Below are 13,934 nucleotides of genomic sequence, written 5' to 3'. Positions count from 1 at the left end.
CAATAGAAACAGATTGGCAAAACATGTAGGAGGATAAAAATAAAGCTACTTGATAAAGATTTTATAAAAAAGTGTAATAGTCTTATAAACTCTTCTGGATTTACTTTCTCCTGCTTAGCAAATTTTCTCTCAAAATCTGATTTAGCTTTTCTTACCATATTTTATCCTTCTTACTTATGCTTTATACTGCTCATGGGCACGCTGATCACCTGGTTGTTTATCTTCCATAATGCTTTCTTTTTTTGCAGCTCATGCTTTATATTGCTAGTTATCTATTTAATCCCTACTTGATTAATACTCCTGACCCTGGATATGAACTTTGATACTGCCTCGCTCAAACAATCCTTGACCACTTCCCATGCACTAATGACATTCACTCCATGTAGTTTCTTATGCCATGGCACTGTTCCAAGTTGCCTTCTTAGTTTGTCATAATCACCAGCTTTGTAGTTATGCATAAACCCTTTCTTGAATGAAATTTCCAGGTTGAGCAACCTCCCAAAACAAGACTGCTTGATCACTTTCCACGATCAGAAGTAGAGTTACTACTGCAGTTATAGATATATCTTCTGATGCTATTACCAGCTCCAACACTCTCAAACCCCTGGTTCCTTCGATCGCGTACTGTTTCAGGTAATTATCCCTTAGTAACCGTATAAATTTCATTTCTATTTTGCAATGCACCCTTTCTTCCTTCTAATCTTATAACCATAGTTGAAGCCTCCAATGATTATCTCAGCCTGAACTTGTGCTAATCTGCTGATGCATGTCATCCACATTTTCTTCTGAACCCCCAGGTCTCTATATCAGCAACTCACAATGTATGTCCTATTGGCTCTATTGTCCTATTGATCTCTATCTCACACCATACAGCCTCAAATGAACCAATTTCCATCAACTCTACAATCTTCCTTAAATTCTATTTTTGTTCATTAAAGTTCTTCTGTCATCACTAATAATAACTCTCTTCCTGCCCTATTTTTTCTATCTTCTCTGAAAATACAATATCCATTAAATTCTATCCCTGTAACTACATCATTTTCTGACATCCAGGTGTCACTGACGCTAATAATTTTTGGCCAAGTTGAGCTGATCAATGCTAAAAATTCATCTCCTTTATTTCTGATGCTTTGGGCATTCATGTACATGCATTTCAAACATCCCCTTGGGTCCACAGTTACCCTTACATAATGTCATTACCTGCCCATTTTGATTTGAAACCTGGGAAACTGCACCGATTTCTTCATAATCATTCCTGCACTCGTACTTATCTATCCCGGGGTGGTCAGACACGTGCTTGATTGCTCCCCCCTAATATTTCTAATTTCACTGGTTTTGCACTTCCAAACTCACTGAACAATACTTTATCCAAGCAGATAACTCCAAGACCCATTTAAGTACTACTTTAATATGTATCTCATACTTTGCATAATAATTTTTAATATGTATCTTATCCAGAAAAGAATATCAACCTAAGTAACAAACCGGAATTTTGCATAACAGCTGGTATTTTGCATTATTAGCTCAAGCCCTTCCCCCCCCCCCAGTTTTTTCAAACATTTCTATATCTGCAATATGTTTTCTACTAATTATCTGAAAAATATACCATTTACCCCTGTCTAATAAAACAATTTTCTACCTCTTCATTACCAGTGAATTCAGTGGAAACACAGGCACAAATAAGTTGCACTTTTCAATTTCAAAACTGGCTATCACTCATCTCCGTATTTTATCTTCTATCATCATCATCCTCAAATTTAGGGTTTTGTTAGTCCTGCTTTTCTGAAAAAAATAAATACAGCCTTGTTTAACTCAGCAATACCACAGTTTAGTGAGGCATCTCATTCTATTAGAACCATCACACTGTACATGTCATTTAAGCAAATAAAGAATACATAATCAGCTAAGTCTAGCCCAATTGCCAGCCCAGCCTCATTTATTCAGTATCCAAGCCAAGACCTACTCAGAGTACACCAGAAATGTGCATGTTAGAGATTGGGTCAGAGGCTCTTATCAGTACTTTGCATTCCATACAGGTATGTAGGTCTCCTCCCAGCTGACTCCTAAGGAGACCTCAAAATATTAGCAGAATGAGATCAAAAACATAAATGAATTATTAGTAAATACTATGCATCAACTTTCATGTATTTTTAATACTGCTCAAAGCAACATAATTTTAAAAGTATGATATTAAAAATAAATAAATAAATACCTTAAGTGGAACTCTTAAAATGTTCAATAAGAAACAATGTTTCTCAAAAGAGGGGGGGGGAGTATAATATCCTAATCATGTTAGAAAGTGATGACATGAAGTTATCGATTTTAAACCGTCACTAACTAGACAACCAAAACACTATGAATCAAGCATTATTGCACCTCCACAGGGCATGCAGAAACAAGGCCCTTATTAAGAAATTGTAGATCTGTTTATCTGATGTCTCTGCAATACCTAATATTTGATTAATGGAAGATTCACCATCTATAACAAAGTTTATTGCAGAAATTACTAGTGCTGATATTCTAAAGTATACTTCATTCAATATCACGTCAACCTAGTAATGACTGTATAGAAAATCTCTTTACCATTTATTGAAGATATTTACAGTTAACTAACATAATAATATATGTCACTTAATAACGGCCTTCAATATCGAGCTTGTCAACTTGTGCTATAAAAACTGTTTGTGTGAGACCAGTCACACTGATAAAGCTGATAAATTAACTATGCAGCAATAGCTTATCACCAAGTGACAAGTCACAGATGAGTGCTGATATTGAATAGCCATGCATCTTGTTGATTACTATAAATTTAATTTTAAAAAAAAATAAAAAAAATACTTACTTGCAATTCTCTATACATATGGCTCAGCTTTTGTTTTTCATGTAACCTTGGAGGGATATCTTCGACTCTAAATCTTGTACAATCTGCCAGCAGAGACTGAAATAAAAGGGCAAGGTGAATAACATGTTTATATAAAAACAATAAGAATAAAATAGTATGCTTTTATATATAAAGGTGTGACTGAACAGCCATTTAAAAACTACTAATGACTGTACATGGAAAATACAAATGTATTTTCCATGTACAGTCATTTAAAAATATTGCACTTTTTTTTTAGTTATGTAAACTATTTTACTAAATATTTTCATTTTGGGTATGACTACATTAATTATAAATAGTATGAAGGCTATTTTATTCCATAGTACTCTGTCACTGACAAATATTTGTTTGAAAATTATTTATTTTATTTAATTTTATGATTTATTTTTGTGTGTGTGTGTGGGTGGGTGGGTGTGACGAACAGCAGCAGAAAAATTTCAAGAAGAATGCAAACGAGTACATATCAATATTGGGGTAGAAGAAGCTATCAAAAACCTGAAACATGGAAAAGAGTAGATGATATTCAACCAGAAATGTTCAAATATGGAAATATAAAAGTCTTGTAGTGGATACACTGAATAATTCAAAGGACCTAGTCAAATTCCAGATGACTGAAGTAGAGCTCTCATTATTCACCTCTATAAAAAATAAAATAAAGCTAAATGCAAGAATTACTAAGCAGTTTCTCTACTTAGTGTTCCAGGTAAGATTTATACAGGCATACTTGAAAAGAGGTTGAGAAAATTGTGGAAGAGAAACAAGCTGGATTCAGGCCTAATAGAGGTTGTCAAGATCAGATTTTTACTTTATGACAAATAGTTGAGAAATCATGGGAATATAACAAGGATCTGTATTTAAATTTTGTAAATCTGGAAAAAGCATATGACAAAGTGCCAAGAGAAAAGATTTTCAAAATGCTACAGTTATATGGGATAAATATATGTCGTAATAAATAAATATTTAAGTTGCAAGTCAGCTGTTAAATGTGAAGGAAGTACAAGATGTAAGATCAGGTATGAGACAAGAGTTCACTTTTTCTCTACTCTTATTCATCACCTGTATGGATCACATTATAAAAGAAAGTGGCATTAAACCTAATATTAGAATAGGAGATATCAAACCTTAGCTCTTTGATTTATGAAGATAATGCTGTACTCCTAAACACATCCAGTGCAAGCCTCCAAGGTTCTCTAACTAAACTGAACAACAGTTGTAAGAAATTTGATATTTTTATTTATTTATTTATTCTTATAGCAAAAGCAGCTACAGGTCAATGTCCAGAACAGAAAGCCGATTCAGGGCCTCATCTGTCACTTCATGGATGTCCTGGAGGTCACCACCATGAAATTGGCACCTTGGGCAGTCATTCACAATATGAGTGATCGTCTGGACCACAGGGGAAGAGTCACAATAAGAGTGGTCTGATAGTCACCATTTATGCAGTAGGTAGCCACTTCTACCCTGGTTAGTTCTGATCCTGTTGATAGATGATCAAATCTTCTTAGGAAGGAAACAATTCCAACAAATGCTTCCAACCAGGAACCATTTGCTGGAAGAGTGTTGGACCAGGAGAACCTACAGAGCAGGTAAAATATTTATCTATTAGTTAGACACAGTTTTTAGTTAATATGGCAAATTAAATTTGGAAACAGACAAATTCTCTACACATGTCAGGTGCTGATGGTAAGGCAGCTGAAGAGAGTTCATCTCCATGGACCAAAAAGGGCTTTGTGATTTAGGCGAACACTAAGTAAATTTATGACAGTCTGGTGCGGGTTGCTCATTACTTTATTAAATACTTTAATTGAGGCTTGTCTTCTCCATATATTTGGTGGAGCAATGTTAGATAGGACAGGCAGCCAGGGGAGAGGGGGGTGCTTCTCAGTATCCCACTAATTGTGAGCATGGCAGAGTTTAGCTGGGTGTCTATAATGTTAGTGTGCACACTTCTTTCCCAGACAGGGGAACAGTATTCTGCTACTGAGAATGCGAGGGCTAGTGCAGACGGCCTTAAGACATCAGCACCACAACCCCAGGTTGTTCCAGCAAGCCGTGAGATATTATTTCTCTTTTTAACTTGGACAAGTTGGTGATTTTTATAGGTTAGGCTTCTGTCCAGGCTCACTCCAAGGTATTTCAGGTGAGGTTCATGTTCTACCATTTTGTCAGGAAAGAGAGGTTGAGGTGTCGATTTGCCTCTGCATTGTTCAGGTGGAATGCTGTGGACACAGTTTTTATTGGGTTTGGCTTCAAGTACCACTGCTTGAAGTACGCCTCCAGGATGTTCAGGTTGTTTCCTGGAAACAACCTTGAACACAGAACCAGGAACAAAAATACTTACTGACCAACAAAAAGAACTATGAAAAATAGCCAGGAACATAGAAAATTTCAGATACATTCTCAATGGAAAACCTATAGAGCAGGTAAAATATTTACCTATTAGTTAGACACAGTTTTTAGTTAATATGGCAAATTAAATTTGGAAATAAACAACCGAATAAGCAAAGCTGGTGTGGTGGGGACCCAGCTGAATAAATTCATATGTAATAATAGAGAAATTAGCCAAAACACTAAACTAGCTATATACATGACAGTGTTCAAACCAGTTTTAAGTTATGGATCTGACAGTTGAGTTTGAAATAAAGCAATTAATCAAGGATAGAGACCACAGATATGATAGTTCTAAGAAAAATCAAGGATATCAATGGTATCAACTAAACAGATGATATCAATAACAGAATCATATGACAAATGAAAGTATTAGGAAGAAACTTGGCATCATTAGCATTCAAGAATGTGAACGTAAGACTAATCTAAGGTGGTATGGTCACTTCAACAGAACAGGAGTGTCAAGATCAGCAAAACAGATGTTTGATGCCAAAATGGCAGGTAAAAGTTTCAGAAAAGACCACTATCTAGCCAGTATTCAATCAGAAATGCCTCAGAAGATCAAAATGTTAGATTCTACAATACCGGAGCACTGACAACTAACAGACTAATTTGGTGGAAAACTGTTGAAAGGAGAGTAGTAATAACATAAGTTTAATCATGTAGTACTGTCATAGTAGCCTGTACACACTTTGAGGGTACACATCAGGAAACTGATGATTCACACAAACCATTATTCAACAATTCTAATTCAATCTGAGATAAACTATCTTTAGAACTTTAGCCTCTAGCACAACCAACCTTGGTCTAGTGTTAACAGTATCTTCTGAATGACAATTAAGTAAAGCAAAAACTGAATGAAACTGAATATCACAGACATTAACAGCATAGACATGTATGCATGGTCACAAGAAGTATCCATGGCTTCATAAGTAGATTGTGTGTTGTTCAATTATTTAAAAAATATAATCATTCAAACAGCATATTTGAGCCTATCAAGAGCTGAAGTTAATCTTTAATTCCAACAAAAATGACATACATGCTGGTTCAACAGCAAGTGAACGCAAAGAGCACAGGAACTATATTAAATTTCCAGAGCAGAGTAAAGCATGGGATTCTCTGTAAACATACAGAAATAGCTCACAAAACCAAACACACATCTGAGAGACTAAAGAATCAGCAGAAGCTATGATCAACCAATCAACAGTAAACAGAAATGAATGTGCTAATATTTTAACAATTTACACCATAACTTAAAAATCCCACTGTCACATAGAAATATATTGTATAGTCAGAACTTGAGACTCACATGGCAACACCATTTGCTTTGTGACCCAGAGGCCAAAGTAATCAACATTATGCAACAACAGCACCAGCTAAAGATCTGACTAAAACAATCTGAAGCACTAGTTATGATGCAGAATCCCAGAAGACACCTTAATAATATCATCAAGAACATTATTACAGTGCTACCACAATTAAAATGTACCTTGTTTAACAAGATACATTTTAATATGTTAAACAGTAGCTTTTTAATATGTTAAACAGTAGGAGAAGAAAGACATCCCAGGATATGGGTGGATAGAGGCAGTAAGTAAGTAATGTCATAAGGGCCAGAATGCAAAATCTGACAATAATGAAGACCTGGCAAATAACAGATTAATTTGAAAGTAATATTTGTTATCATCATAGTATCTTCATCCCTTGAAGATATTAACATAATACTATGAATCAGATATATTTGTTTGTTCAGGGTTTTATGGCACAAGGATGGCTATGATCACACCTTGACAATAAATATCATAACAGGTAAGAATAACTCAATAATCAAACAAAAGCATAAATTGGTGTGTGTAAGAATATATAAAAAGCTAGGTGTAAAAAAGTGTACAAAACTTCAGATATAAAAAAGTGGATGAAAAACAAGTGGTTCACTACATCACTGATAGATGAGCTGACTGTTGCAGAATCGAATTCTGCTAAAATAGAGAAGGTAGGTCAGTCAAGCTTGCTCAATTTTCCATAATGATATCCATGACATAGTAGCCCATGTAGAAAGCTGGGTATCAGGGTGAAATGATCACTCCAAAATAAAATTTTCTCAGAATTCTCATATCTGTAGTTGCCATTCTTTGATAAATTGTTTTATTTCTAATCCAGTTCTCAAATCTATATGTTAAAATTAGTCTGAACACTGTCTTGCCTACTGGTAGCTTGGTCAACTGGCTGATTTCTCTCTGGTTACATGCAAATTTATTCAACTGGCTTCTCACCACAGCCACCTTACTTATTTTATTATCCATTTCCATGTTTGATTTACCATCTTCATTAAAAATTTTACCTGAAAAGCTAAAATGTTACATATTCTATAGTTTTACTACTGAAAATGCAATTTATGTTTTCTGTTTTTTTCCTACAGTAGCAAGACATGATTTCTACTACACAGCTCGATACAAAATTAATAACGGAAAAAACTTACATACAAAGATTATTTAATAGTATAATTTTCACCTGTGTGTCACAGGCATCTTCAGTACATTAAGCTCAAATTAAACAATAACTGACAATTCCAAAAAGCGCCACCTAAGTAGCTGGTGTAAGATAACTAAAAAGGTCAATAAATTTCCTTAAAAAAAAAAAAAGCAATACAATAAAAAGATTAGCTGATTTGTAAAGTACTATCTCCCATAAAAGGGATAGACAATCCACAAGTGCACGGAATCTGGTAGACACCTGGATGATTAAGATGTGGAAGCTTGTCCTCAGGAGAATTGAGAAAGAAAAAAAAAAAAAATCAGCTAACGCCTTTTTATTCCCGTATACGGGAGTAGGCGAGGCCATTTAGCCCTATCTAACTTTTTGGAGACTGAGTGGGCAGTTCAATCTCCACTGGTACCCAATCAGAGACAGATGGCCCAAGGCTATCACTGATTAAGCGGTACGCAGTGAAGAGAGACGGCTCAAATGTGCCGCCATCTCGTGGTCCCTAACCCTAACACAAATATATTTAATGTCTGAAATAATGTGGGTTCTACGGTCGATTTTCTTGAGTTTACAGGATGAAAAACCCGAGTTTCCGGGAGGAAAAACCTGCTTACCCGTGCCAGAGATCGACTAACTCGGGAACCGGTCGAAAAAAGGCTTAGAAAAATTTCCTCTAGTCGCCGACTAGACTCGAAACCAAGACTTCCTTCGTGCGGCCAAGCGCGGTGGTGTGCAAACGCCACATCCACTGAGCTACACAGGCTCTGAATTGAGAAAGGTGGAAGTTATATATTGTAGTTCTTTCTGTAAAAGATCGTCTGAAGAACAAAAGGAGTGGGCCCAATGAACCAGTGTTTTAATAGTTCCTGCCTTTTGACTGGGATGGTGATGAGATTCCGCATTGATATAATAACCTGTATGAGTCTTCTTTCTATAAACTGAGAAATGTAGGTTATCATCTGGTCGGTGAAGAATTAGAAGATCTAAAAACGCTAACTGCTTATTTCATTCTACTTCTAGGGTAAACTTGATCCTAGGATGAAATGCGTTTAACTTAGTGAGAAATTGTTGACGTTCATCCGAAGACCATTCCATATCAAATTTATCAAATTTACTCTCCTCTTCAACTAGAAGAACTGATACTTATATAAAAAATACTTTGGATTTCAAAAATAAAATTTCAGATCTTTATTTGGACATTTCTGATATCATGATCAGTTTAGATGTTTCTTTATTTACAAATGTGCCTTTTTCTGAAAGCACTGAATTACTACAACAGGAATTTCCTTCAGACATTGTAAACATATTTGATTTTGTAATACATACTGGTTATTTTTCCTTTAAAAATAAGTTGTATCAACAAATTGAAGGAACAGCAATGGGCAATCCTCTTTCTCCTGCTATCTCCAATTTCTTTATGGAACATTTTGAACAACGTATCTTTGACAACATTTCTCCCAGACCTACTCATTGGTTCAGATATGTCGATTACATTTTTGCTGTATGGAATGGCTCTCCAGATGAACTTCAACAATTTTCACTAAGTTAAACGCATTTCATCCTAGGATCAAGTTCACCCTAGAAGTAGAATCAAATGAGTAGTTAGCCTTTTTAGATCTTCTAATTCTTCGCCAACCAGATGGTAACCTACATTTCTCAGTTTATAGAAAGAAGACTCATACAGGCCATTATATCCATGCGGAATCTCATCACCATCCCAGTCAAAAGGCAGGAACTATTAAAACACTGGTTCATCGGGCCCACTCCTTTTGTTCTTTGGACGAACTTTTACAGAAAGAACTACAATATATAACTTCTTCCTTTCTATCTAATGGTTATAAGAATTGCTTCATTAAAAGAACTTTGAGTAGTTTTAATATGTCTTCCTCTTCAAACACAGAAGAAATAATGTGCATTACTATCCCTTATGTACAAGGCATCAGTGAATGTATAGCAAAAGTTTTAAAAACCACTGAATATTTTTGTTGCCTTTCGACCGTTTAGAAAAATCTCCACCTTTCTCACTTCTCCTAAGGACAAGCTTCCACATCTTAATCATCCAAGTGTCTACCAGATTCCATGCGCTTGTGGATTATCTTATTTCGGACAAACGGGAAGATCTGCCTCTATTCGGCTAGAAGAACACCAATCTTATATTGAATACTTTTAACCATAACTAAAGACATAGAGTTCATTGAAGAAAGACAAGAGCTTTTCACAAAAGTCGGTTCCTCATGGAACGCCTTTATAAAGAAACATATGAAACTCTACTTCATTCTCCTAACTTAAACAGATCCGACGGCTTACGTCTATCCCCTTTATGGGAGATAGTACTTTACAAATCAGCTAATCTTTCCTAACTTTTTATTGTATTGATTTTTTTTAGGAAATTTATTGACCTTTTTTAGTTATCTTACACCAGCTACTTAGGTGGCGCTTTTTGGAATTGTCAGTTATTGTTTAATTTGAGCTTAATGTACTGAAGATGCCTTCAGTACATTTTATACTATTAAATTATCTTTGTATGCGAAGATAATTTAACTATTAAATTATACTATTAAATAATCTTTGTACGCGAGTTTTTTCCGTTATTAATTTTGTATGGATATGTCTACTCACGGTATACCTCTTTTAAAACTTACTATACAGCTGCTTTCTAAGTGAAATAGGGAATGGATATTATCATTATTACATGACACCTCCAGGGAGTCCAGAGACTCTTCGAGGGAGGGTATCTACTCTACAACTCTGTCTACACCACTCAATCCACCAACTACACCACTGCCATCTACCGCCAACCACCAGCACTAGTATTTTCACAGACAATCACAAACATCTATGCCCACAACAGGATTCGAACCCACAGCATTTTGGCTGGAGAGCGGATATGCTAATCACTTGGCCAACCAGGCTGGCAAAAAAATACCTATGTAAGGAGTTGGATTCTAACCCACATCCACATTCGTGGACCAGAATAGTATAAGAAATTTTTGAAACATGCTATAGTGTTATGCCAAAAGTACTTTCAACAAAATTATTCAATTTGAAGATATTATATAATCTGAATAACCTCTAATCAGCATTTACACTTTTCAGTTCGCACTGATCCAAGTATGGTCTTTTACCATTTCTCTTAAGAATATTCATGACTTGTTGAACTCCAATTATAATAGGGGAAAAATATCTGCTAATGCCTTTTTATTCCCCTGCAGGAAGTATGCAAGGCCATTTTTAGACCCATCTAACTTTTGGAGACTGAGGGGCAGTTCAATCTTCACCAGTAGCCAATCAAAGATAGCTGCCCCAAGACCATCACTAATTATACATGGCATCTGGTGAAGACAAGCAGCTGACAAAGGCTGCCATCTCATGGTCCCTAATCATAACACACTATATCAGACATTTATTGTCTGATATAGTGTGGGTTCTAGGGTCAATTTTCTTGAGAGTATGGGATGAAAAAACCCGAGTTAGCAGGAGGAAAAAAAAAAGCTTTAAAAAAGTTCCTCTAGTCAGCAACTAGAATTGAACTTAGGTCACCATTAATCGGGCAGCCTAGAACTGTGGATACACATGCCACTTCCACTCAGCTCCAGAGGATTCATAGTCAATTTTGGTGATCAATTTGATGAATAAGTTCTAGTGTTTGTAAGAACATATTGAAAAATTATTAATGAACTACTTCAAAATTAAAAAAACATTGTATAACCATGCCTATTTGATACATAAAATAAATATACGAAACAGTTACAAAATATATAAAAAAAATAAAAAATAATAAAAAAATAACAAGGTTGGTCTGCATGTAATATTATGGAGCTGCAATGCAATCCAATAGAAACAACCATAACATTACCTTCATTTCAACTAACGTATTTGGAAAATGACGATCCTTAAGCATAGCCAAAGATCCTCTCATCCAACTATGAAGGGAAATTGCATGGTCACGATATTCTTCAACTTTGCGACATCTTTCTTCCTAAACAGACAATTTTTTATTAGAATTACAGTATATATATTAATGAAGTCAGAGTTTAATAACCAAAGATTTTTTTTCTGAAAAATATGCAAGTACATCCGAATATAAAATATCTACAGAAAGAATCAAACTTAGTTCTAGCTATATTCAAACAGTAAAAATGTAATTTTTTTTTAATATGCAATGATAACATAGGTTCTTTTGAAAATTATTAATCTTCATCTTTTCATGTAAGAAACTTCAGAACTATTCTTTGTTGTTACTGGCAATTTTATAAAATGCCAGTGAAAAATGGCATCTTAAATTCAAACAATGATATCCTATAAGATATATATATATATATATATATATATATATATATATATATATATATATATGTGTGATACGTTAAGGAATATCACAAACCTTTTTTTTATTATCAACTTTCACAGATAAAAATTATTTTATACTCCATCCATCAATGGCATTAATAGGCATGTAAGCATCCATAGTCTTCCAAGTATCGTTGGACTTTCCAACCATAATATGTGGATAAGGCAGTTAGTTACCCATTTGCCTCTAAGTATTCTTGTCTGTAAATTGTGTGTATTTGGCCAGTTTGTCTATTTTGAGGGACGAAAAACCTGAGTTTCCAGGAGAAAAAAACTCGAAAGAGACCAGATAAAAGTTCCTCACATCAGCGACAGGAATTGAACCAAGGTCTTTCCGACCAAAGGGCTTCGCTATACTGACTGCGCTATGGAGGCTCATTATATTTTTTATACTAACTACATATTTTATAATAACTATATTAAATTGTGTCTCTGTTAAACTAATTTCAATCCGATTAAAAATAAATGACAGTTGCACAGTGATAGGCTGGTAGATTTAAATTGTTAAGCAAGCAAAAGAATGCTGCAAATGGTCAAAAAAAAATTCCAAACTGCAAATGACCAACGTGACAGTAGCATATTATCATGAGGCAAGATCAATTTTTATGAAGTGGCACATTTATAGATTTTTTTTCCTTGCAGTCTTTTAAAAATTGTTTCATTAAAGTACTAAGTGACACCATAATCAGAAGATCAAAATTTATAGACAATGTCATTAACTTCAAAATAATAACAATCAGCATGCACTTCACTTCTGAATGAAGTTATCACTTAACCTCTGCAAAATCAACTGGCAAAAACAAATGGCATTTACTCTCAGGTCTCTGATTTGAGCTTCCATATCTCAGTCAGTATCAACGATGCAACAAATCATTATAACGGCTTTTCAAATAAAGGTGATGTAGCTGTTCTCATACAGAAAAAGCAGGGTTCTTTCTCCTTGAAACCTGGGTTTTTGCAAATGACAAACCAGGGTTCTTTCTCCTTAAAACCTGGTCTGAATGACAAACCAGCCATAAGAACACAAATTTCACACTTATTAATAGTAAAACACCACAAACAGTCAAAGTTTGAATTTCAACAAACATGTTCTTCAGATATTTTCTATACATTATGCAAATGCAAATAAATTGGACTGTTTGTGAGTTTCTGACACAAGGACAGCAAAAACTTTTAGCCTAGTGGCAAACATTGTGGACTAGAGAGACTAATAATAATCTCTTCCAAATCAAGCCTGAAATTAAATTATGAGGTGATGGCATGTCTACACTATTTACTAATAATTATCAGGATACCCCTGTTATTTGAAGTTATGGAACATTCAGGTTTGTTAATAACATAAAAAAACCGGTGTAGGAAGCAGTATTCATCGTAGCAGTTGAATACAGGTGATATGGCAACATGACATGAACTCGGTGACTTCGAGAAAGGTGTCATCGTGGGCTGTCAACACTGGTGGCATGTTCATACGTGCAATGCCACTCAACTGAAGCATCTAAAATCAAAAGTTGGCGATGTGATAAACAAATGGTGATGTTCTGGCATCACAAGTGCAGGAAAACATCCAGGGTGGCCGCCAAAAATGACTTACAGGAACAGGAGGGTGTTAAAACAGGCGGCATGCAATAACTGGCTACAATCAACATAGACTATCCATGATGAGTTCCAGAGTACCAGTAGCACCATGGTGAGCACTAATACTGTATGAAAAAAAGTCCATTTACTGGGTTTCCATGGAAGAGCAGCGCCACACAAGCCAAACATCAGAACAACAAACGAGGCAGCTCATCTGGCTGGTGCAAAGAGGGTGTGAACTGTACAAGTGATCAGT

At 35.2% G+C, this 13,934-nt stretch overlaps 1 protein-coding gene across 1 annotated transcript in view; it reads right to left on the bottom strand.

The window, feature by feature from the left end:
* shot (dystonin-like protein short stop) overlaps positions 1 to 13,934 on the bottom strand; it is a 1,304,552-nt gene that overhangs the window by 1,095,871 nt on the left and 194,747 nt on the right. The window contains exons 9-10 of the mRNA XM_090402172.1: positions 11,610 to 11,732; positions 2,843 to 2,938 (exon numbers count right to left, since the gene is read on the bottom strand). Coding sequence (XP_090258298.1) covers positions 2,843 to 2,938; positions 11,610 to 11,732 — 219 coding nt within the window. The remainder of the gene's footprint in view (positions 1 to 2,842; positions 2,939 to 11,609; positions 11,733 to 13,934) is intronic.

Source organism: Typopeltis vanoorti, chromosome 12 (assembly GCF_054136105.1).
Source record: "Typopeltis vanoorti isolate ZY-2024b chromosome 12, IOZ_Tvanoo_1.0, whole genome shotgun sequence".
NCBI lineage: Eukaryota > Metazoa > Arthropoda > Arachnida > Uropygi > Thelyphonidae > Typopeltis > Typopeltis vanoorti.
The sequence above is the reverse complement of the archived record's forward strand: the minus strand, read 5'-3'. Positions and strand labels throughout refer to the sequence as shown.